We start from the raw sequence: 25,167 nt of genomic DNA, 5'->3' as shown, positions 1-25,167 counted from the left end.
TGTAATATGCCCGCACCCCGACATCTTGTTCCTGCAACTTCCGCTCACTTACCTTGCTCTTTAATTATGCCAATGACCTTGGCAGTCGAGCTCTGACGGGGAGCCTACAACGCATTAATTTTGTTAGCCAAAAAATCGAATGGCCATATTAAACATATACGGTGGATCCCACGCATATTTGCGAATAGGTGATAAGCGCTATCTTGACATTTACTGATTTGGTTTGGTTTACTATCTAAGATGGCGCATAACACTGCGGGGGATTGGTTAAGATTTGGATGGTATTAGGAAATTGCTGTTAATACTAAAATTCGTAAAATTATCAGGAGGAAATGTACAAAAAATAACGTATGCACAACTAAAGAAAAACTCCTTGAAACAACTATAATTTCATCCACGGCTGAGCAAACATTCCTGTGGTACTTTCCAAAAGAGGAGGCTCCTAGAGAAAGAATGCTCAAGAAATATTTAAACCAATTTGTGCGAACCTTTATTCTAATATGTTTTTCCTTAAGGAGAGAAACGGTGGCAGAATAACAAATATGATCTATAGTCTCATCTTCTCCTTAAATTGGGCACAGTGTGGAAGGCGCCAGACCGGCGACGTGACGACAAAAGTTTAACACTGGTGAGAGCAGTATTCCGGGCAAATTGGTAATCCGTTACTCAAACGATATCGCGCAACAAGAAACGACACGGACGTAAGAGAGGACGACACACCAAGCGCTTGCTGTGTCGTCCTCTCTTACGTCCGTGTCGTTTCTTGTTGCGCAATATCATTTGATTGATACTGGTATTCCATAACGTAATCAAGTAAAAATCACTTCAGTTTTTCTGGTGTGAAAGGAATTTTTGTGCCAAGGGAATAGGAGGTGCCGATATTGTGAAAAATGGGCTATAGCTGGGTTCAAAAAGTCTTGAATAATTTCAAGTCTCCGGGATGCAGCAGTAGTTAGATGAGCAGATGTAGGAAGTAACGATAGTACAGAGGCGTTGAAGGCCGCTGTCGCGAGACTGTCAGCTAATTCGTTGAGGAATAATCTCCTATGTCCAGGCACCCTAAGCAATCTAATTAAATTTATGGGGGAAGGTACTAGAAAATTAAATGCACGTAAAATATTAGTTCCCCTATTTGCTGTCGGCGATGAACATAAAGATAAAAAACCCATTATTATGACTACCATGGATTTTGATGACTTCAGTTTGCGTAACGCTAACACTACACCTAGAAATTTAGCCAGAAATATGGATAATAAGCCCGCAATCCTGATTGCGGATGAGCAGTCTAGAGGAGGAGCGAAAATGCCAATTCTGCCAATTCCAGATTTTTCTCCGTCCTGTGAGGCATCTGCCGTAATGACCGTACTTATAGCTAAACTCAATGAATGGTCTTGTAATAGTCCATTTGGCATATTATGAGAGAGAAGTTTGGCGTTGTTTGGGTAGATGTCATCATAGATGATTTGTAGAATCTCTCACACATCACAAATGGGCGGCACCTCCCAGATATGTGCATTTAAGGGATTAATCAATGTTTGTACAAATACCACCTGTGGTGTATGAAACCGAGGCCAGTGTACTCCGAAGAATAATGCAGGCTGGGAAATGAATATGTTTTCCACTTTTCTAATAGGGGATTCATACATATTTTAATAAGTTTGTAGTGTCAGTAAACAAAATCTACTCACTACTGAGGGCAACCTGAATCCGTAATGTAGTACGTTATCGGCAACAAATTTCGGTAATCCGCAGCACTATCGCAGTGCTTCCGGCTCAAACAGAACAAAGGAGCCTCATTTCTAAGCTGGCGCAGCAGAATGTAGTACACATCAAAATTCTAAGCACATGCATTTCGTACATTATTAGAAATGGATCTCTCCGCATCCCCTGAATGTCTTCACTTCCCCTTCTGCACTTCTATGTACCTCAATGCTATTTTGTTCTCTTTACTTCTTTCTTCACACTCGGCTGCTTTTGATGCCGACTTCTTCAATTTCGTGTAGCCGACCTCTTCGATTTTACGTTGCCGACTTCACTTCTTTCCTCTTTTTCTGCTCGTCTGTTCGGGCGCCTACCCAATGGCGCATTCCTACTCTAGGGGATTGGCCAGGAAGTGCCACATGCCCACTTGCACATAGACCGGGGACCAAGTTGTCTATTCGGACACAGGCCCAGGTACACATGTCCAGCTGCACATACTGGCCCAAGTTGAGTCCTGGCACGTATCTAGGAGAACGTCCGTTCTAGATTAGTTGGCACCCTCGTAACCAGCAGCAACTGGTGCGGCGGGCCCGGGACACAGCAAGAGCCGCAGGAGCCCTGGACTAAGGGCGCCTCCCTGCACAAGCAGAAAGACACCTGCTTGTCCTTTCATTTTTTTAAATAAATGTTTTCCTCTTCCTTCTCCCCCTCGCCGTTCTAGATGCCGATTGGACATTTGATTTCTCATAAACAATATTAACTAGCTACACGGCGCATCAACGGCTACAGGTACGTGTTTCTATTCTTTGCGCTCTCGTTAGCAGACTACGAACCGACGCTGCGATAAACATATGGATGAAACAAACAAGTTGAAATGTCGAAAGCTGCATCAATCATCTACTGGCAGTTCTCGTCCCGAAGACATTCTGCGTCTTTAACGTGGCCAGTCGGTGATCTTGAGAAATAAACACGTCGTGCGTAACACAGAAGAAGACGCAGTAGACGACAACGACATCTGCGGCGCTCTGTGGTGTCCGTATCTTTGTCCGTTCGGTGCCCATTTCGCTAAGCCAGACCAATCCAACCTTGCACAGGCAGCTCGGATGGCGTTCCGTCCTGTGCACCGTGGCCCTTAGTGTTAATTTTAGCGCCAGTTAAAGCGTTTCCCACCTTCCCAGTAAGCAAGCTACTCGGCACAGATTTCGACAGATACGTCTAGCGACAGGACCGCTTCGCGTCGGTGACAGCAGCCGTCCGTCCTCGGGCCCAGCCGCGGTGGCACCCGAGACTGGCGAGTACAACAGCCCGCGCAACGCGCCGAGCACCACAACATGGCCGCTGCTTGGCGCGCGTGACGCAACCGGTCGTTGCCGCCGCCGCGCGCCAAGGTGAAGGCCATCTGGGTCAGTGGAACGACGGCTGCTCCAGTGGCCGGCTTCGGGGCCCGACGACGGAAGTGGGCCGCGCGCTTCGCTTTCACGGCCGCCCGCCCGGCGAAGCAGCGGACGGCCGCCTCTGCGTGCGCGCCGCATAATACGGCGGGGTGGGCGTCCGCATTTTCACCCCGAAAGCGGAGATTTCTCCGCCGCTGCGCGCTGCCATTGTCGACCTGCCGAGAGGGGCGAGGGAGTCTGTGAACCGTAATTGCGCAATGGGAGTATAGCACGTCGGTCATACCGTTAGATCCTGAACGCGGACGCCAACTTTACCGTCGCATTTTACCTCGCCTCCGTGACCAAGCTTTGGATCGAAGCGAATCCGTCGGCCTGCGCTAATACGTGGCGGCAAAAGGCTCGCGAAATGCAACGGCGCAGCAGGATCGCAGCGCGTCCGTCATACGCCCACCCGCGCCGTGAGAATTGAATGCGGCGCCAATGTTGACATCGCTCCGGCTTCTCTCCAATGTGACACGAGCTTTGGTCTGCAGAGCCTATATGCAAACCAATAACCGCCTGCCGAGAAGAGCCGCGATGCGCAACACAGCGCCTCCTAAACTTATTCGGCCTCCGATAGGTCTGGACACGGATGCCAGGTTTGTCGCTGTCGTTTTTTATTCCGCTGACGACAAGTTGGTAGCCTCTCCCTTTGTGGCTCGCAGTATAGGTCCATTCACGAGCGTTTCAATATGAAAAGTAAACGCTCTCTTTACGAAGCGTTAAGGAGGGACGGCAGGAGTTTCAAGGTAGGAGTCAGCGACCTTTCAGACCAGTCTGACTGCTTGTTCGCGTGGGATTCGACAATCTACAGTGCTGACGTCTTCGGAGTTTCGTCCAGTGTCTAAGGCAGCAACTGTAGAGATAGCCGGCGACAGTAACGGCTAGGCGAGATGGCTGCGCACAGGAAGGCATTTCGCCAATGATGATTTAAGTTCACAGTAGGCGTGCACGCTTCCCATTACAGGACCTCTTACGACAACTGCACGTCTAGGGCATATGAATGCCTCGTCGGCTACCAGCGGTAAAATAAGGTATCTTGGGCTCACAAATATATATATATATATATATATATATATATATATATATATATATATATATATATATATATATATATATATATATATATATATATATAGTCCTTAAAGAATTTTTTATAGCTCAACTTTACTATACTTGGGTGAGATTGCTCCCAGAGGTGAACATTACTTGCACGAGAAATAAAGCTATATTTACTAATTACCGAATTACCAGTAATCAACATTTAACGTAATTAGTTACGGCACATATTGCACTTGGCGAATTTTAGCCGGCGACTTGAAATCAAATCTGATCAAATCAAAACTTTATTTTCCATCAGGTGCTACAGATGGAGAGGCTACGGGAAAAAAAGCTGCCACTTGGCGGCCCGACGAGTCCGCCGACCCACGTATAAGTCTAGACAGCACCAGAGCACAAACAAGCGATGAACAAATCAAGTTACATCCACTTGGGACGGATTCAGAGAATGACACCAGTTTTGAAACACGCGTTTTCAAACTGCATCGGGGTTCCAGTAATTTTTGAGCTTCAGTGCGTAAAAAGGCGTTTTGTTTGAAAAGTAAGTGAAACAACAATGCATTTTTACCGCTAGTTTGTGAGCTGTTATCTCAAAACTGGAGCTAGTTTCAAACTTAGTTCCAAGTGAATGTGCGTTGTGAAATCGCTTGCCTTAATTCGTGTATTGCAACATGTGCGCTAAAGTAATTAGTTGAAATTTTGATCAATGAAACTTTGTTAATTCATTAATTATGCATTCCTGGTGGAAGAAAGCGTAACGTTAACACATACCGACAGAAGAAACGACAACGACGAGTGTTGTCTTTTCTTCTGTCCGTATATAGGTGTTAATGCGGCGCTTTTCCCATCATTACGTTATGTAAACCAACTCGCCCAACTTTCTGCCTTGCTACAATTATGAGTTTTGATTTTCGGTGTAAGCAATGCCCACCTCTTGGAATGATCCGCCTACACAGGTAGATCTGAGCTACGTTAACGTTAAAATAAAATACCCATGACAAATCCATATGCAAGCATCCTAAATAAAAGATAAACTTTTTGCGTGCGTTTACTGCGTTGCATTGCTCGATGCGATACGCCATCTCGTCAGAACGCGATCTGTGCGTTTTGTGAGCTGTAGATAACAATACATTACGCAGTGCTTATATTTATTTTTATTATAGTTTGTGCTTGCCACAAACACTATACGCTCGCGCTTTTCTTTTTCCACGTCAGAGGGGACTCCAGGCGTAATAAGGGCATCTTGTGCATTACAATGTTTCCTCACCGTGTAACGCATACTGCCAGTGAATCGAACTGCGCAAAAAAAAGAAAAGAATAATAAAGAAAGGCGCAGGAGTGGAGACTCAGAAAACACCGCGAGTGTTTTTCTAAAACTAATGCGAGAGCGTAAAAGTCTCTCATTGCCCCCCCCCCCCCCTGCGTCAGAAAACAAGTTCTTCTATATAGAATGATATCCGACATTCTTTTTTTCCATACCGCGGATTTGCAGAAAACGTTCAGCTATTTTACGGCTGTGCTAGAACACGTTCGGTTTCAGCAAGGTTTGCCATAAAGCAACATGTACAGTCGGCGTCAAAAGTTTACCGACCAAATGATCTTAGAAAACGTCGCATTTACGAGCACTTTGCGAACGTATCCACGAAAACCGTATACAGTGTCAATACTATTTGTTGTTGGCATATATTTACTTGTACAGGCTCGAAATCTGAATACCAGGCTGCGTGCGCAAGCTGCGGAGATATAAACCTTTTTTTTTTTTTTTAACGAGGGCGAATCAGAAAGTATTTTCCCCTATCTTTTGTTAGCCAAAATAACGTACATGCAGGTAACTACAAATGTATACGCTCTATTCTACGTACTTAACACTGTTTTTACGCATAATCCCCACACCGGTGACGTTTTCCCCACTCGCGGCGCTAAACGTGGGACGCGTCGTCAGTCGGCGACGCACGTGGTCTCCCCGAGCGCTCGTCGCCACGCCAGTCTTCGCGGCCTTTTGCGAATCCACAGCACCTCGCACTCCTCAAAGCGAGACACCTTGCCCCATACGTGGATTTCCCTGTGGATTTCGACGGGCGCGCTCCATAGAAAACGAATCACACTTTGTTGCTAGTACGCCGTGGATATAGTGAACTATAGAAGCCTTCTAGTTCACTGTACCGTGGACGCGTGAAGCACAACCGCCATCTTCAACGACTGACAGCAGCGCCGTGCAGCGGAGCTGCCGGTAGATAAGGCCGGACCGGTCCAAGATAGGTCCACCGCTGGGTATGTTGACTTCTGTTGAAGTCAACAGAGGTATGTTGACTTATGTTGAATTTGGCTTTAAAGAAAACAGAGGCAAATGCTTTCTGATTCGTACTTCGTGCCCACGTCGTCTAGGGCATCGAAGTGGGGGCGGCGTTAGACAAAAAATTAAGAATTAATTGTATTTGCAGATAGAGAATTGAAGATAATATAAATATAGTACACTGTGCATCAAAAATAAAAGTATGCTGACACAAGAAAAACATTATAAGATGCAACCTCGATATACCTCTAAGTACAATATAAAAGGACACAATCAAAATAAGAGTAGTATATGCACATTGAAAAATATAAATCGCACGTGGCGCTCAAGATGCAAGGGGCAGCACGAATATCCCGTGTCCCGTGGTCCGAAAATTTTTGAAGCCGACTGTCAGGCCCTTTAACCTTGCGAAACTCCAAACGCGACAGAGAGAGAAACAACTTCATCTGAAATAAAGAGTGTGCTCTGTTACTGCGGGTTGAGCCCCTGTTCCAGGGCCCCACTGGCTATTGTGGCTAGCCAGGCCTGGTCTAGAGAACGTGGACATAAACGAGAAGAACTGAGGGGCGCAATTTTGTTGAATCACTACCAGATTAAGCCAACAGATAATGAAGACAAGGAAAGTGCAGGGGAGTTATAATTGGAGTTTTAATTCAAATGAGCAAAATGATAAAGTAAAGAAAAATGAAAGTGGACAAAAAAAAGACTTCTATACTTGCTGTCACGTGTTCGTGTGAGTGATACATATGACTAATAAGCACAGCGGATTGTTGTTACCTTTGCGCGCCTCAAGAGTCACTGTTGCTGGTTCGCCCTGCGGTACCCAGTCAGGAGATCATGCACCTTCTATACTCTAGTCTTAAGTTTACGCATGCAAGCCGATGTATTGCCTGAAAATGCGAATAAATTAAAATTCCAATTTCGAAATTGTTGCAACTCAGAAGGCAGGTGCTATATACAGACTGGCGCCGTGGCTCGAGAAGCACCGCCTGCGCGTGGCGCTCAACGCAGGCGTTTCTGGGAGGAGGTCTTCGCGAACAATGCGTGTGGTTGTGTGCACCGTCGAGCATTTCCGCAATCGTGGTGTGGTTCCGATTATTTCTCACGCAAATCCTGGAGTATAGTATGCCCACAGTACTCAGCCAGACTAACGTCTCCAGTTTCTCATTATAACCAACATTCGATTTGCATTTGATTCACCACCGTCATAGTTGGATTCGAATACAAAAACCACAGTCGTAAACAGCTGCGCGAAACGCGAGGGATCTCGAAAAGTACAGTCCTCAAAATCCGGGAAGCATACACTCGAGCGCCATCTTGGAGAGTGCCGAAATTGGGGCGAAAGCGGAGAAACGGCGGCGTGCAAGTTGGCGACGACGGATGCGTTGGCACGCTTCCCGACGAGGCCGTCGGAACCCGTTTCATCGCTGACGCAGTCAACCGAGGAGAGAGAAGGAAAATAATAGTGCCCCCCCCCCCCCATAGTCTTCGAATACTTTTGCTCGATTTCCAGGAAAGTTACAAATGTCACGAAATAAACACCCACTGGAAATGTCACTCGTGAATTCACAAAGAATATCCAAATAGGGCGTGGAAGCAGCTGGTGACAAAGTGCTCCCGACTTCGATATGGCCAGGTCCCACTAGTGCACCGCGATCCACCGTCAGAGGGAGCACACGTGTACGTAGAGCTCGCATGCTTCCCTCTGCAGCGAGTGTGCAGCAATCGGCGGCGACTTGCAGCAGGCGGCCTCTGGCTGGCACCGCGCTGGCGCCTTTCTACGCACCTGCGCGGTGCATTCGCGTATAGGGCAAAACACAACGTGCATCTATATTCTCGTGCGCGTTAGCCTAAGATGTGGAAGAGAAAACATGAACGTCTCATTTAGAACATATTTTTTTTTCTACAATACACCGCTCAGTAGACTTATTTCGCTGTTTCTCTCGGCCGCGGTTGCACAAATGCGCTACCTTGCACGTGGCCTCCCTATCATTCATCGTACACACACACAAACGGGGGGAAGGGGTAAGAACATTAGTTGGATGGTCAGGCTGGCAAGCTTGAAGTTGTCCATTGTAAGCAGCGCGCGAATGGACAGGGACAACACAGAACCAGCACGGCCTATCAACTAAAAAAGTGCGAGAATGATTAGGACAACCTTTACATAAAAAAAAAAAGAAGTGATGCAGATTTACCGCACATGTCCGAATCTATGTGAAGCGAAAATCAAGTGAGCGGTTAAATAAATGCTATATAGCTAAATGCGATGCATACAAGTATTGATTTTTATCCTATGCAACGTGTAATCTAACGCAATGTTTGTTTGTGCACCCCACAGGTGGCAACTTTAAACTCTTGCAATGTTTATGTTTGTGCTCTGCAGCGTTCACGAGCTATGCTGAAATGCAAACGCCGATTCAGGTGGAATATTACGCTGTGACACGTCGACGCAGCGACGTCACGTGCGTACAAATGCGACACTTTTTGTCGAGGGAAGAATGGTGATGCATGCACAGACAAACACAGCGCACCGCAAGTTTACGTGTACGAGCAACAAAGGCTTCGCTTTATAAGAAAGCCCCGAAGGTCGAGCGAATAGATGTGCCGCGAGCCATCGATGAAAGCCATTTTACTTTACTTTCGACAGCATTGTCGAAGCCTGACTGATGCACGTGCCCTCGCGTTCTACAAAAAAAAAAAAAAAATGTTTCGGCTATTGAGACATTTCGACGCGAGACATTGTTGCCAGTGTGGCTGCGCGGCGTCATTTGACAGTGCATTAGTAATTACGAGTGATCATTGTTTCACGATCAATGCACGCATAACATAGCTGCAAAACATGAGGCCATGCATGCATCAGCGAGGATTCGTTAAATAAACCACCAAGTTCCCCGAAGCAGCACACGTGCTACGAGGGCTAATTTCGACCACTTGTTTATTTACCGCACACCTAAAAACACGAGCGCTTTCTTTGCAGGTGTCGGAATGCGGCCGGAAGTCGAACCCTGCTGCTCAGCAGCAGAACCACCGATGTTTCTTTAATGTTGCGATGCACACACCAGCCGAATTTCCTCCGTCGTCGGCGGCGGCGGCGCCGTGAGGTTCTGTAAATGTCCAAGTGTGGTACACGAGTATGATGCGGGTTCGAGGGAAAGCGCGCGAGGTCGAGCCGAGTAGGACGGTGGCTAAGTGCGCGCCATCCTCCCGCGCACCCACTGCTCAGTGCTCGAGCGCGCGGAAGAAGGCGAGCACGCGCCTCCCGAGCTGAGCGCTCATCGCGGCCCCTATCCTGCCGGCAATCTGTGGTGGATGCGAGCCGAGATGTCTGGTCGCTTCGTACGCACCGTCTTTCAGCGCGCCTAGCATTGGAAGTCGCGTATAATCTCAAGTTCCGGAGACGCGTTGAATAAGCGCGAGGCAGCACGAAACGCTCGCTCTTCGAGGCCGGCGTAGCCAGTGGAAATATTTATTTATTTATTTATTTATTTAGCATACTCTCAGGGCCATTACGGCATTAAAGAGGGAAGTGGTTACAAGCAAAACGGGTAAATTCAACAAACTGGAGTTAATAATGCTTATATATATATATATATATATATATATATATATATATATATATATATATATATATATATATAGGAGACGTACATGGCGGGCGTGCGAAGCTCTGTTTATTCCACACCTCGTTCTTCCTCCTTTTTTTCTCGGACAGAACCGCCGGCGCAGCGTACGGTGACGCAGACAGCCGTACCACTCCTTGTGTGAGGAGGTCGCTGATTTGTCTGTCCATTTCGACGCTATTGGCTACTGAGCATCGATAGGGAGCCCTGCGGATGGGAACATTGTTGGTGAGATGAACGTGATGCGTTTCGCTAGTGATGCGCCCAATGTCAGTCTGTGATTTGCGAAAAATGTCCGCGTACTTATGGACAACCTGCTTCAACGCATCCTCTGAGTTTCATTTGGATGCACGAAATCACAAACATCAGCTAGCTGTAAACAATCGTCCATGTTAGTACGAGGGTGGAGGATGTGATTCCCTTGGCTTAGAGTCAGGGTATCAAGATCCAGAGACACGTTAAAGAGACAGACACTGCCCAAGCCAAGAAGTAGGTTAATCTTCATGCCTTGTAGAGCGTGTGCCTGAATTTCCTTTGTGATTTTTCCGATCTGTATCATTTACGCGACCCAAAGACCCAAGGTAGATGATGTAAATTGTTGAACATTGATGCATGAATCTCTCATTATGTGTAGGTGAAGAGCCGCCACCACTGCTCCACTGATATAGGTAATCGTGTCTCCTGTATCAAGAGCAGCGCCGACAGGGTACCCGGTAATGAGTGCATCAAATTGAGGGTCGCCCTCCTCGTCTCCCTGGTTGGTAGCGAGGGCGGAAACGCTTGCGCGTCGTGGACACTCATTGTGCATCTGTCGGGGCAAGTCATCCATTGCGCAGTGTCTGCATTCGAACGTGGGTGCTCGTATCGGCGTGTATAGGTGGACGCTGATGGGCGCTGCCGCTTGCTATGTTGATCTGCGTATTTCGGCCTGGTAGAACGCGCTGTGATTTAACTCGCTGCATAGTTGACTCTACTCGCAGCGCAGCTGAAAGCTACGTCACTGGTGTAGGCGTGTTAAGCCCAGCAAGAGCCATCTACACATCGGCGAGAAGGCCGTCGATGAGCCCTGATATAAGGAGCGCGTCTTTTTTAGGTCGGCAAGGCGCCCCAGACACATTTTTTTCATTGCAGTAGCCCTTAAGGCTCTGGCCCGGCTTTAGCCGACAATGAATGAATTGACGGAAAGGATCTGCGATGGTGCTTGTAAAGCATTGTGTTATCCATTGAGTGATGGTCTCCCAAGATGCGTCAGTGTCAAACACCTCGGTAAGATACCACCGGAAGGCCTCACATTCAAGGTAGTCTGAGAAATGGCACAGCTTGCCTCGCTTCGTCCGTGTAGCGGCCGCAGGCTTCACCTCGAATAGCCGGAGCCACTTGTCAAAGGGAACGTCCTCGGGTGCTCCCGAGCACTTCGGGATGCTGGTGGCTTTCTTGGATGTCGCCATGATGTAGGGCACGGTTGATCCTGTCGACTAGCGTGACGCGAGCAGGAGGTTGCGGACGGAGACAAACATATATATATATATATATATATATATATATATATATATATATATATATATATATATATATATATATATATATATGTGTGTGTGTGTTTGTCAGCCTATACAAACAAACAGCCTATAAACAGCCTATAAACAGCCTATATATATAATATATATATATATAGGCTGTTTCAGTTACAGTGGAGTAGCCGCCAGGGATATTTTCCTTACTGAGATTTAATTAGGTAATTATAATTAATGATCGAACTCGACAACTACTGTCGTAATCATCAAAGTGTCAATGAGGCACTTGTAGGTATCCCCAAATGGTATCTAACTGCGGTGTTCTCAGCGACGTACTAATTGCGCACAATTTTTTCCGAATGGTAAAGAAACCCCGCGAAAAATGAAAAATACCCCGTGATTGCGCTTTCACCCGCATCATAAAGCAGCGCCCTCAAATGAGCTTATTGACAGCAACTGATTTGATTATCGCAAACCCGAGGAGACAGCGCATCAGCTTGATAATGGCACGGAAAGAGCACCAACAGCAGGTTTCACTGGTGTCGCAGCTATTCCTTCTTCTCATTACTACGTCACACTTATTATCCGCCTTTCAAAGCCAACTGGTCATATCGGTAACAAAAACCGCTTGATAACGCGGCCGAAGCGCCGCTCTGACCACGCACGAAACGCGAAAAGCAATGTAACAGGTATGGAATGTCTCAAAATGCCGGCTGTGCTCGCGCCGCTTCGGACCAAAGCCGAATATAAAGTGGCGGTTTTATTTTTCATGCTAGTGTATACGTGCTCCAGAAACAGGTTCGTGGCAAAAAACAAAAGCGAAATAAACAGACCAGGAAGCGACTGACGTGTAGAGAAAAGGCAAAATCCAATGTAGTACCTCAAGGTACCTCAAACCAAGGTTCTTAATGTGGGCATTCGTAACTCTCACTTTCAGTTAGATATAACATGTGTGTATGAATACAAATTGTATTATTATTATTATTATTATTATTATTATTATTATTATTATTATTATTTATAAGCAGTCGGCGTCAATTCTTTGCCTCGCCCTGACGTTTGTCTCTGCCCATATACCACAAGGGAATATGGACAAGGAGAATGCGTCGTCCAGTCCGGCTCGTTCAGTGATCGCCTGTCAGCATCCAAGGGCGATAACCGCAAGACTTCCCCACAAGGCGGTATCAAGCCTGCACAAGCAACCCCACCCCGTCCCCTGTCCCCTGTCGACTATAGCCAGGGTGCCAGAGAGCTGCTGTTCGCCTCAGCGTTGCCCTTAATGGCCCGGACTGATTTCAAACCTTTTACAGTCGGCGTCAATTCTTTGCCACGCCCTGACGTTTGTCTCTGCCCAGGTGAGCTAAGGCTCTTAATTGCACTGGTTGCTTTCTGCGTACCGCCGACTGCCTTAGAGGGCTTTGTATTTTGTGTATTAGGGTTTGTGCATGTTGTTGTGGCTGCGCCATATGGCATCGTCGTCCTGTGAAGATGTCTCTGATTATATTTCTGATGAAGGCCGTTTAATGTGTTGCAAAGAATGTAAAAGGCCCTTTCATATGGGCTCATTGTGTTCTGAAATTTCAGAATCAACGTTTATATCGATGGCTTCGCCTAACCGTGACGTATATGAAAGTGCACAGTCATCGTCGACAAGGAAAAAGAAACCGGCCCGCGACTCCAGACTCGTCTCCTAAAGATAAACTTTAAGCTCTGCAAAGATAGATAAGAGCTATAAATTAGAAACTGGACGGTCTCTCTTCCATTAAACTTTAGCTCAATTCTCTGCTACCGCTTCCTGGTAAAACTGATCAACTTTTGGGGTTGACTTCAACTGTCGACAAGCTCCAGTCTTCCATGAGCGAGTTATGGAATTCTATTAAATTCGTGTAATCTAAATCTGACCATTCATGTCAGAAGCAAGAGAAAAAGCAGTATACAAAAAACTCAGTCCCTAGCTTCCACTCTGTGAAGACGGATGACCAGCGAAGCTGTGAATGTGGGCGCCTTAATGGCGAACTGCACCTCCGCCGCGGGTGGGCCGCTACTGCACTACACTCGCAATCGGCCCACGTATGGGGAGTGCTTACCGCCTGCTTCACCTCCGCCGCTGTTCTGCCCGGCATTGAGGTCGATAATTAATTATAATTACCTAATTAAATCTCAGTAAGGAAAATATCCCTGGCGGCTACTCCACTGTAATGGAAACAAAATGCAGTAGGTTTTCTTCGAGTAACGCAAGTGCTCTTTTTTTTAAAGTCTTGGTGCACGATAGTTGGGACACCCTGCATAATTCACCGAGTGACCGAAATCAGGCCAAGCCGGATTCACTGCAAATCAGAATCAACAGCAGCCATGCGCAGCAGCGCTTATAGTCGGACTCTCTGAAGAAGGAAGAAAAAAGTGAGAGAGAGGTGCTGCAGTTTCTCCGGAAATGTGAAGCAGTATTCGTGATAGCGAAGCATAAAACAATTCCACGAAGGAAGATTACACCACCGAGAGACGCCTGATTCTCGGTGGTGCGGGAGGACTCAGACTATGAAATTGAACTGTCTCCTACTATGCGCTCTTGTATATGCTCATATAAGGCCGCCACTTCAGTGAACAATTAATTCTTCGAGGTCATTCTTCAAGTGCAAATGTTATTTGACGATATATATATATATATATAGATATATATATATATATATATATATATATATATACACACACACAGAAGGGAAGGGGTAATTGGAGGTCGCAGGGAGAGGCCTTCGTCGTGCAGTGCCTGCAGTGAACATAAAAAAAAATAGTATGATGATGATGATGATATGAAGAAAGAGAGACTACGACGTACGTGGGACTGGCACAGTATACTTCACTGATCCCAGGGCTGGTCCACCAGCCGAACGAAACGTCAGTGAAATATACTGTCCAAGTCCCACGTAAGTCGACTCTCTTTTTCTTCATTTCACGTCTACCGGGGCCAGCATGATTTCCTCAGCCACAACTATATATATATATATATATATACACATGGGGGGGGGGGGGCTGGAAAGCTGGTCGGGCCCCAGCCCCCTCCGGACAAATTGAGACTTTCAGCCTATGACCGTACCACAATTACCGCTATTTAGCCTTAATTGAACATGCCAGCATCAGCCGTATCCAATGAGGATTTTAAAAATTTGGAGGACGAATGCGACCGAATTCAAAGATCGACAGAATTCAACGCATCGCAGATGACGATTATTGTTGTGTGGCAGATATACACCCCAAAGGGTGCAAACTTTTTACACTCTTAGGCAAAGTTACAGCCTTTGGAGTGCCCCTTCTGCCACACAACAATATAATCGTCATTTGCCTTGATGCGTTTCCTTTCTTGAAAACGCCGCAGCCGCTACTTTCCTGTCGGGAGTGCTATCATGCTGATAACGCGCATGCCGTTCGTTAATGCAAAGTACCAGGCTCGCAGCGTTAAAGAAAGGAAACGCATCAAGGCAGATGACGATTATTGTTGTGTGGCAGAAGGGGCACTCCAAAGGGTGTAACTTTGCCTAAGAGCGTAGAGTGAGTGTGTGGAAGAGATTTGGGGTGTAACTTTACCTAAGTGTGTACCGTAGAATCAGCCGATGTCTAAAACAGTACAGCGCCCTGCTACCAGTATGGAAAAATCCTCCAGTAACAGAACTCCGAGTGAGGAAAGTCCCGCTAGATATTGCAAAAAAAAAAAAAAAAAAAAAAAAAATCAACTGCGTCTCATTTTGCGCCAACCCATATACCTTCTTATCACGTTTACTGAACGCCGTGCCGGGTACGGAGTCAGAAAACCGCGGTGGTTAAACGTCACGATTTATTAGCCTATCGTTACGGCCATGCACGGACATTGCCACGAACCTCGAAGCGAAACTCGGCCGCCCTGCCTCTGGGCGAATCGGTGCTGCCACGTTGTGACTTTTATGTAAAACGCTTCCGACTATTTGCAGCCTCCGAGACCACAATGGCAACGCTGTAATTTCAGAGGGCACAAGCAGCTCACGTTCGCGAAGATGAACCTCGTACTGCATGCATAGAGTTTCACTGCATGGAGGTGGCAGCGAAAATTTCTGCTGGACTTCTATTACACTTTGTGCGCTGCCGCATCTCGGAGGCCATGGACCATTTGTTGCTGCCGGGCCATTTTGCAGTCTTGAGGGGTACATTGAGGGATCAAAAGTTTAATCTCCTTGCGCATCCCAGGAGAGAATCAACAGTGTCCGTAGATGCGGGCTCCCTTATTATTATTTGTTTTGAATACATAAGCATTGTCAGAAAGGAAAACATGAGGAGCAGGACTCCCTTGCCAACATCAGAGAAAGGCACACGCTCTATCGTGTGGAAACATTCTGGAACTGGACACTCACCCCTATGGCAAACTCACAGCAAAAACACAAATATTAAATAATGGTGAGGTCACAAAAGAAAACAAAAGTTGAAGGTGAGTCAACCTCTAGTTGAAGTCAATGAAAGACAGACTTCCTGGGCGAGTTAGGAGTGACAGAACAGGCCAACATTAGCCTGCAGCGTCACGATGGAATTTAGCACGGTCCTTCGGCATTCCCCTTCCGAGCGATACCATTTTAGAACTGTCGAATTCTCTGCCTTTACTGCATTTGCGAAATGCTGCTTCCAAATGCGTGCTGCTGAGCATTCTTTCACGATTTTCAAGCTAATCAATTCACGTGAACAGACGACACGGGTAGCATGCACTCATGTTGTTCCCTTTCATGTGTTCCCAGTTCTCGTGTAATGGTATGGTGTGAATGTTATTGTGGTACCCAGCGTCTAAAGCATAGAAGACAAAGGTAAGCACTCAAACTTCTAAATTTTGTTTACAATCAGACACTTTATGCTTTGCCTGGCAACATAACCCAGAACAAATTGAAAGCTAAACACAAGACTGGGAAAATTGATAAAGAATTCGATGAAAGCAAAATGCAGAGTTGAATGCATTTTAGAGCCAATGAACAGACAACATAATCTTGAGGCTAGTGGATCCGTGTCAGCACTTCTTTGTTGTATGAGAAATCACATTTTTATAAATACAGCTAGCAAAGTGGAAGAGCTTACATGTGCTTGCAGATCCAACACAAAGGGAGCTTGATTACCTCAAACGTACAGACGATGGCATTGACTGGGTAAGTCACCATCCTTCCAGTTCTTTATTGCTCTCATTTTTCCTGTGATCTAGTCCTTTAGCATTCAGTTTGCTCTCCTGTGTTATGTCCGCACATAAGACACGTGCAAAGTGTGTTAGCAGTCAGCACTTGGCTACTGACCCTTATACTTTAAGTTTTACATGCTGGGCTCCATAATACACGAGACATTTTGGTGCAGCACGAAGCGGGACAGGGAACACAGGAATAAACGGGGAATAGTGCTTGTCCTCATTTATTCCTGTGTTCCCTGTCCCGCTTTGCACAGCATCAAACAGTCTCATGGAAAACTAACTAGTCCAAACCATCACCCTTCCATAATACAGAACCGAATAGTGCAAAGCTAAGCTTTTCGATGAACTTGTTGCATTTTGGGAATCCATGTTCAAAATTTCCGGAGCAATGCTGCAAGTAACTCAATATGGCCTAGCCCTCCCACTCCTTGACGAGTGCCTCAAGTGAAAAATTAATAGACAGCAACACATTCAAGCAGCAACCCTGTGAAAAAGGAACAATAAGGAGCGCTTTCTTTATTCAATATAAAAAGATACAAAAATATGAAATATGCATTCACTGATCATCATTCTCTTTGGCACCATGTTTCAAGATGCGTGTGAATTCCAAATAATTGAACATTCCGTTCTTGTCTATAGGTGCTTCACGGAACATTTCGTCAACCTGCAACAGAAAAGATGCGCCTTACTCAAATTATCTGGTATAAACATAGATGTAAAACAAAAAAAAAAATATTCAAGGTGCACTTAGTTACTCCTACGTGAATGAATGTGAAAGCGTTGTGACCACAGCACGATGCCTATGCTCTTTCAGTCATCTTAACTCTGCCTTAATTAACAGCAAATGTTGTGGGTTTGACTCTCACCAAATTGTGGGTTTGAGTGCTTAATTAACTATACCTTGATTAACTGTGTCTTAAGAGGAAGCTTTAGCTCGGGCCTAACTCCGACACGGCCTATTCAAATACATGTAAAACGCGAAAACGCTTTTCTGAGGTAACCCCTGGACCGATTTTAATTAAATTTGTTGAGTTTGAGAGATAAGGGTGAACTCTAGTGACTGTTGGAAGCAGAATTTCGATTTAGGGCCTGAACTTTGTAAAAAGAATTTTGGAATATTCAAAAGTTCGACAAAAATAGAAGCACAAAGTTTACACATTAATAGCTCTGCATCAAAAACAGGTATCGCTGTTCTGTAAACGGTGTCCATTAGATCATTCAAAGCAGACAAACTTGCTATGTCAATTTATATCTTAGGTGAATTTGTTATGTTGTGTACAAGTATTCTGCAAAAGCTATACTTACATATTACTCAAGTTTTTTTTAGATTCATGTGTAACATATCAATTTTGTCCGTTTTAGATGTACTATTAGATTCAATGCACATAATTGTGTTATGAGTTTTCATTGCTGTGTTACAGAGTTGTAAACTTGATAGGATAGGATAGGAATAAACTTTATTTGTCCAACTTGATGGTGTTGTTTTATTAAAATTTTAGATTTTTGCCAATTTTTAATAAAAAAATGACAACCTAAATAAAAAATCCGAAACCAACAGTCACTATGCTTTAAGTTTTTCTTTTAAATGCAACAAACCTTGCCAATTTGGTGCAGTGGTTGCCGAGAAATACGAATTCTCCTTTTACATGTATTTAGATAGGAACACCCGAGCCAAAGCTTCCTCTTAATTAACTTTGTCTTTATTAACTCGTGGGTGCGACTTCCACCAATGGTCGTAGGTTCAAGTGCTTTAGTTAACTCTATATTAATTGACTGTGACTTAACACCAAAACTCGTGGGTTTTGACTCCCAGTAGAGGTCAAGGGTTCGAGTGCCTTAAGATTAAAGGTCATGGATTCAACTCCCACCAAAGGTTGAGGGTTTGTAGCCTTTTTTATATCATCATGTGGTCACACCAATGCCAACAACTATGCCAGATTTTCCACCTCGTGAGCCATTTAATGCTTTCCCATTGATAATATGCCACACACGACTAAGAACAATGCCATTACCTAAAAGCTGAACACAAACTCCTTTACCGACAAAAGTGAAATTGCTCACAAGTCTTAGCAACCTTGGGAATTAATGTATCTTTAGTTACAGTTACCCAGAAACATCCCACATATTAACACCTAATTAAACAACATTGTTTCCTGTTTTTTGCATTTTTTTTTTAAGTTGTACTTGCTATGTATACCCGGTGAACACCTACCCAGTTGTTGCAAGGTGACAACATACTAGCTATGACCATATAAAGCCAACAGGCAACGAAGCCAAGCAAAGCCTAGGGGTAATTAGCTGTGGTTTAAAATGAAATGTAGAAAATTGTAAAGAAAAGGGAAATGAAAGTGAGTGAAAATATAACTTGTCGCTGATGCGGACCGAACCCACAATGTTCACATTACACGTGTTGGCATTATACGGTTGTGATTAACAAAAATTGAGCCTCTTCTGCTTCCCTTCTTATTACATACTAGTTCTGAGTTTCTAAATAGGAGAGAGACACTTAACCAAGAGAGACATCATGTGCAGTTGTCCAAGTAAAACTTCTCACCATGCTGGCATCTCTCACTTAGAACAACGCTTTTACATAAGTTACTAACAAGGCTGACCACACACTAATGGTGAATTCAGGTGGTCAATCCAGTTCTTGGTATTGGGTTGCAATACATGCCAGATCCAAGTCAGAAAAAGCATGAATCATCCAAATGCCAGGCCACTTTTTGGAACAATGAGAGGGAAGGAAGTGAAGGCCAAGGCAACTTTCATCGATGCCCAACTAATGCTGCCGCATCACGCAACATTTATCGCATCACAGCAAGTAAGGGCATAAGCCAGACAAAAAATGGTGGGCTACAAAAGCAACCGCTACAGCTGCTGTTGGTTGCAAGACAGGTCTACGCCAACACAGGAAGTTTTTAATGCCACAATAAGATATTGTCGCTGCTTGCCTCTCGACTCAAAAGTAGGACTGAAGGCACTGCTAACAAACATTGCCACGTCGCCAACAGTGACCTGAGGCATACAAAGTATAACAGCACAATTACAAAACCATATAAACGGCCAAGCCGACACTGGCAAAAGCACGGTGATGGAAGCCTGCATAGTGCTCGCGCAAACCGGCCAAATCTCGCAATCGCTCCATCGTCAGTGGGAGCATTTCTGCGTTCTGAGTACAGCGATGTGAAAGAACCAACCAAATTTAGCCAGAGTGCCACTTCACAGCCACTCGACCAAGATGACTACCTCTGGAGCACTCTGAAACGACCACCCAAAGTCACCATAAGAAACTTGCATGGCTGCAACCATTCAAGCGCACTAATTGCACTTCTCATTTAAAGGCTTTAAATGCTGCCATAAGATGCAGGATGGTTTGCCTTGCAAGTCAATAAACATACATTGAAAAAATGTGTAGATATAGAGACATGTCACATTAGGATTGCATTAAAGCTTTTCACAAGAAGACTGTAAATTTCACCTCGGTGAAGCAACTGATGAGAATTTCCTGCTTTAAGTGCAATTAACATGTTTTTGTTCATGCAACAAAGATACTTTTATAAGGCAAGAAAGGTTTGTGCATTTCTAAAATAGTGCCTGTCCATCTTGCACATTCTTTTAAGTATACAAAACGAATGCAATGGATGCTTCTGGTTCCTTAAAGGAGTACCTACGGACATGGCATTTTCATGTAATTTTATTGTGTCTAGATGAAGGTCCAAACCATAAAAAAAATAATGGCAAGCATCAGAGACCTCTAAAGTATTTACTAATGCTTGTTTCAATCAACCAACGGTACGCAAGAGGTGGATGTGTCGTGATACATTGGCTTGCTTTGTTCCTGAAACTGCTATGGTCGACACATGCAAGTGCAGGACCCCTGTCTGTATTTAATGGGCAACATTGTAATCATGCCTAGCTTTATTGCTAGACGCCAGCAAATTCTGCATGTCACAATAACATCAATGACACCCAGGCGGCATTTCAAGATGGGTGTTAATATCAAAATTTAATTTGATACCATACACTAAGTGTTTCCTAACCTTCATACAGGCAAGTGTCATCCCCTTAAACTGGATTCAATTCACACTATGGAGATGATCGCAGACAAATCAGTCATGTGACATGTGGAATGCATTAGATTACTTCACAGCTGGCATTCACACAACAGAGTGACAGAGTGAAAGTGAGGCTGGAGCAACCTTCACATGGGCAATGGAGACAGAGCAAACGCGATGGAGCCCAAATTTCCAAGGGTGATTTGGCTTTCTGCAGTATCGTGAAGTGCCGACCGAGGGAGTCCCACGGGAATGGGTGATATATCTTCATGTGATTGCAATCCCCAAATCGAAATTGAAATTGCCTTCATTGTGTGAATAAGCCTTCATATGTGAGAAGGGTGTTTTAGAGATATTTTAAAAACATGTCAGCACTCCTTCAAGGTCCTATATTTAAAGGGGCCCTGAACCACGTTTTGTCAAAGTTGAAAAATGCATTTGAAGTTAATTTAGGCTATTTCATAAATACTTTGCCGCAAGAAGTGCTTCAATGTGTTCAGCAGAAGCGAAGTTATTGGAAATGAAACATCCCCATCGCAGTGCTTCTGTTTCTTCTTCAATCACTTGCACTGCGAAGGCAATGGCAGAGCAGGATGTGCCCACAACCCTCCGCCTACTGAATGTCGCTGTGTCGAGCATTTCAAATTTGATTTTGGACGTTCATGTAGATGCCACTGCGTCTGGATTTGGTGCCTACAACGTGCCAAATGTGGTCGTCCTCAGCAAGCCGCAGTTCTCTCAGCCAGTGGACTTGTCACAGCACCCCACCGTGGTCGCAATATCTACACTACATAGCAGACCGCAGCTGCATGCTACTGTAGTGCGTATGTGCAGCGCTTGCTTTGTGCACAAGGCTTGAGTGCGTGCTCACGCTCATATGCTCCAGTCTGGCCATTTTACATGGTGCAGACCGGCTTTGTCCTGCACCAGCTTGACCAATAGATAGTAGCCACATCCAACTTGCGCTTTGAAGCGCTATCAATAGCTCAATACGAAGTGAAGTCTGCCAAGGCATCTAAACAGGAGCAGTCAGGAGTGGGCATGTGCTGGCATGCGTGCGTGTGGTCTGACTAAGTTTCGAGTGGTTCCAGCCTAGTGTTCAAAATTCATCGAAATTAGCAAGACCCGACTGCTACGACACCTAAAAGCACGGTGGCCAAATTATAATCCCTATGCGGGCAGCCAAGCATCAGCAAACAATAGTCAGCTTCTTCTGGAAGTAGATAATTATTATATAAATTCGAAAGCAGATTTTCGCTCACTTCAGCCTGTTTATTAAACTATGTCAATAAATATACACAGCAAGAGTAGGAAGAAGCGCACTGATCCAAACACCCTTCTTGATTGATGTTAGCTATTCATCGATAGCAGCCGCATATGAAAATCTATTATATTACGAAGTAATGTATCTAGAAAAGAGTGAGAAGCTGGCTTCTGTTGAAAAGAAAGCGTTTCAGAAGTGGCTTCATGCTCTCATTGCGAGCTCCATGCATCGTGCACAACTGGAAAATTTGGCTGAGATGTTCGTAGCAGCGTATGCTATCTGGGGACTGTGTTTTTTCACCTTTAACCCCTTTAAGTAATCTAGAACACATAAAGGCACAGGTGATTGTTAGTGCTTCATGGTTTCATTCTGACTAAAATGAAACAGGCTTTTTTTACATCAGTTGAGCTGAAAAAAAATAAGTTAGTATTAGGCACCATACTTTTCTGAGATATAGAATATCATGGACGCCCTTCATTCATGTTCACTAGTAGTGCCCTTGTTTCTGATGAACAAATCTTTTTCGTCTTCCTCTATGCATCTCTTCACGTCTGTAGTGCCAAGTGGCCGATACCAATTATAGCGTCGATGCAGCTTTCAAGTCAACAATGAAGAAATACCGAAGGAACAATAAAAAAGATTGTTATAGAACACAGCTGCCGTGCCACATTACATCAGCAATGAGCGCTGATGCTTGGTTTTTTACCTACTGCATTGGCATACATTGACCCTGCACAGTTTTTCCAATACTGGACCATAATGTAAACAATATATTGTAACCTATTTTACATTAAGAATAGAGTATTTAAATTATAAGTTGTAGAAACTTCTTCGCCACTAAATGGGAGCTCAGCATAAAAGAATACACCCATTATTTAAAGCATGACTGGTGTGTTGAGCACGCGGTAAAAGGCATGTAAAGACAGCAGTCTGGGCACATGCTGCATTGAAACTACATTTAGCCATGACCTAGCTATAAACATTTCACGTTTCGCCCCTCAAATGCTTGCATGTGCATGACAAATCACGCACCGTCCGTTTATCCCTCGAAACGAAACTTTTACAACTACTTGAAATGCATACAAAACTAAGGGCAAACAAAGGCACTACAATCTTCACATGTCACATGAATAACTCAATTATGTGTGTGCATATTTAGCACAAACACCTAAAATGGTTCTTTACAAAAAAGCTGTCGAGGTGCTTTGAGTGATCAACAGTGTTGCTTCGGCAAAGAGGAACGCGCGGGTGTGGCGTACTTCCTGCGTAACCGTTGTGAACTATGCTCCGCGGGATCACAAAGGTGGGGGCTCGCAAACGAATCCTAAAGTCGGCTGGTAGAACTCCGTCAGGCACGGGTAAAGAACGACGTCGTGCACTCACATCCTCGTCAGTGAAACGGTCTCCCATGCTCGTCAGGAGCTCGCGAAGCCGTTCCTCGTGTATGCGGCCGACATTCTCTTCGTCGAAGCAAGCGAAAGCATTCTTGATCACGTCCTCGGGGTCCGTGCCCTGCAGCCGCTCCCCGAAGAGGGTCAGGAACATTGTGAAATTAATTGGTCCCGGAGCCTCATTCATCATGCTGTCCAAGTACGGATCCGCTGGGTCCTTGCCTGTGAAGCGAGCAGCCAAATTATATAAAGAAGCAGCCAAACCCTCCCTGGCACTAGTCAATGCGACACTCACCCAGCGAGGCCAACATGTCGTGCAGATCCTCCTTGTCGATGAAGCCGTCTCTGTTCTGGTCGATCATGTTAAACGCTTCTTTGAACTCCTGGATTTGAGCTTGATCGAACATCGCGAACACATTCGACGTGGCTCGCTGAGCCCGCTTCTTCGTGGGGCCCCTGCCTTTGGTCTTGCGACTCGACATGGTTCTGCGAGACAGTATCGCCTCAGAATGTCGTTCGTTCAACTCTAGCGGCAAACAGCGGGCCGTGGCAACCGCCATAAAATATGGTATCACTCAAACGCTTACCTGGCAAGCCGAAGGCAACGATGCAAGTTCAGACGAAGTTCTGACAGCCGCACAGAGCCGACAACGCCCTGCACTTACCCTAAATCCCAGGATGAAGTCACTCACTTCGTCCGCAGGAAGTGGAAACGTTACGACGTTACTGCGCTATGGCTTTTTAAATGTATAGTGGCTCACGCCAATAAACTGAAGCTTCCACGCAGAGACGTAAATCAAGCCAAAAAAAGCGCACAAGAAAGCTTGCGCGCCGCCTATGCTAAGAAAAATTACAAAGTGAACTATTAAATGCCACTGTCTCTCACCTATAGCGTTACGTTCTAATCTAAACAATCTAATTTAACAGCATTTTGCTCATGTTTGTAATTTATATTGCTAAATATATGACTTGTTTTTTTCAAAAACCAGTTTCGACATACGTACCGCAATGCCTTTGTGGCTTAAGCTTGTGCAACGCGTCAACTGGCGTAGTAGTTACACTAAACATTTACAGATAGCGTCTGAAAATGACCGATTGGCCTAACAAGTGACGTCATGCATTCTTTCTCCCAACTGCAAAACTCCAGTTGGTTTCGCTTTTAGTTTTGTCTGCAGCTGCTCGTCCGGCACAATGTCCGACGCTGTGTCATACTTCGGCGTTTCGCCTATGGTTCCGCAGTCTTTGCTTATTTGACAGCCAGGAGCCTTCAAGTCCTCGAGTAGCTTGAGCTCTGAGTGCGGAACACGTGTGGGCGTATGAAGGCTCATTATCGTCTGTCGTGTGTCTACATGTGGCATTTGGTGGCTCCCCGATGTGTATTTAGTGAGGAATTTTGACCAACGAAGTAGTGCCAGTGAGCGCGCCTCTGTTCTGCCTAATGAAAGCAAAAATTGTCATCCAACCGACTGTAGCACGAAGCTACAAAGAATATCCACTCGGGTTTCGCAGACTGAAAAAAAGTTCGCAGTTGAAGAAAAATTCGTCCTGATCCATGGGGATCAAATCGAGACCAACGTACGCCTTCTTCGTGATTTGGGAGAGGGAAAGTACGCTTATTTCTGCAGCCTTCCCGGGGCAGTCGCTCTACGCCAAGC

At 45.2% G+C, this 25,167-nt stretch overlaps 1 protein-coding gene and 1 long non-coding RNA gene across 2 annotated transcripts; one reads left to right on the top strand and one right to left on the bottom strand.

The window, feature by feature from the left end:
- The first annotated feature begins 15,810 nt into the window (after positions 1-15,810).
- Positions 15,811-16,818, top strand: LOC142558229 (uncharacterized). Its single transcript, XR_012822985.1, has 3 exons — positions 15,811-16,070; positions 16,372-16,437; positions 16,715-16,818. It is a non-coding gene; the product is annotated as an uncharacterized LOC142558229 (long non-coding RNA).
- Positions 16,819-17,289: 471 nt separating this feature from the next.
- sqh (Myosin regulatory light chain sqh) lies at positions 17,290-24,239 on the bottom strand. The gene is made up of 4 exons (XM_075669864.1): positions 24,100-24,239; positions 23,808-23,998; positions 23,505-23,734; positions 17,290-17,466 (listed from the first exon to the last, which is right to left on the bottom strand). The coding sequence occupies exons 2-4, from the start codon at positions 23,992-23,994 to the stop codon at positions 17,359-17,361; spliced, it is 525 nt and encodes a 174-aa protein (XP_075525979.1). The 5' UTR covers positions 23,995-23,998; positions 24,100-24,239; the 3' UTR covers positions 17,290-17,358.
- Positions 24,240-25,167: the final 928 nt, after the last annotated feature.

The sequence above is a fragment of the Dermacentor variabilis genome, chromosome 9, assembly GCF_050947875.1.
Source record: "Dermacentor variabilis isolate Ectoservices chromosome 9, ASM5094787v1, whole genome shotgun sequence".
Classification (NCBI taxonomy): domain Eukaryota; kingdom Metazoa; phylum Arthropoda; class Arachnida; order Ixodida; family Ixodidae; genus Dermacentor; species Dermacentor variabilis.
This window is presented reverse-complemented; position numbering and strand designations above follow the sequence as displayed.

What these genes read in the sequence shown, in the direction of transcription:
- sqh (XM_075669864.1), bottom strand. Translation starts at nt 23,994, where the DNA reads ATGTCGAGTCGCAAGACCAAAGGCAGGGGCCCCACGAAGAAGCGGGCT. An exon ending in CGACATGTTGGCCTCGCTGG is followed by an intron (nt 23,735 to 23,807) that starts GTGAGTGTCGCA and finishes CTCGCTTCACAG; the next exon opens with GCAAGGACCCAGCGGATCCG. An exon ending in ACCGTTTCACTGACGAGGAT is followed by an intron (nt 17,467 to 23,504) that starts GTGAGTGCACGA and finishes TTTCTGTTGCAG; the next exon opens with GTTGACGAAATGTTCCGTGA.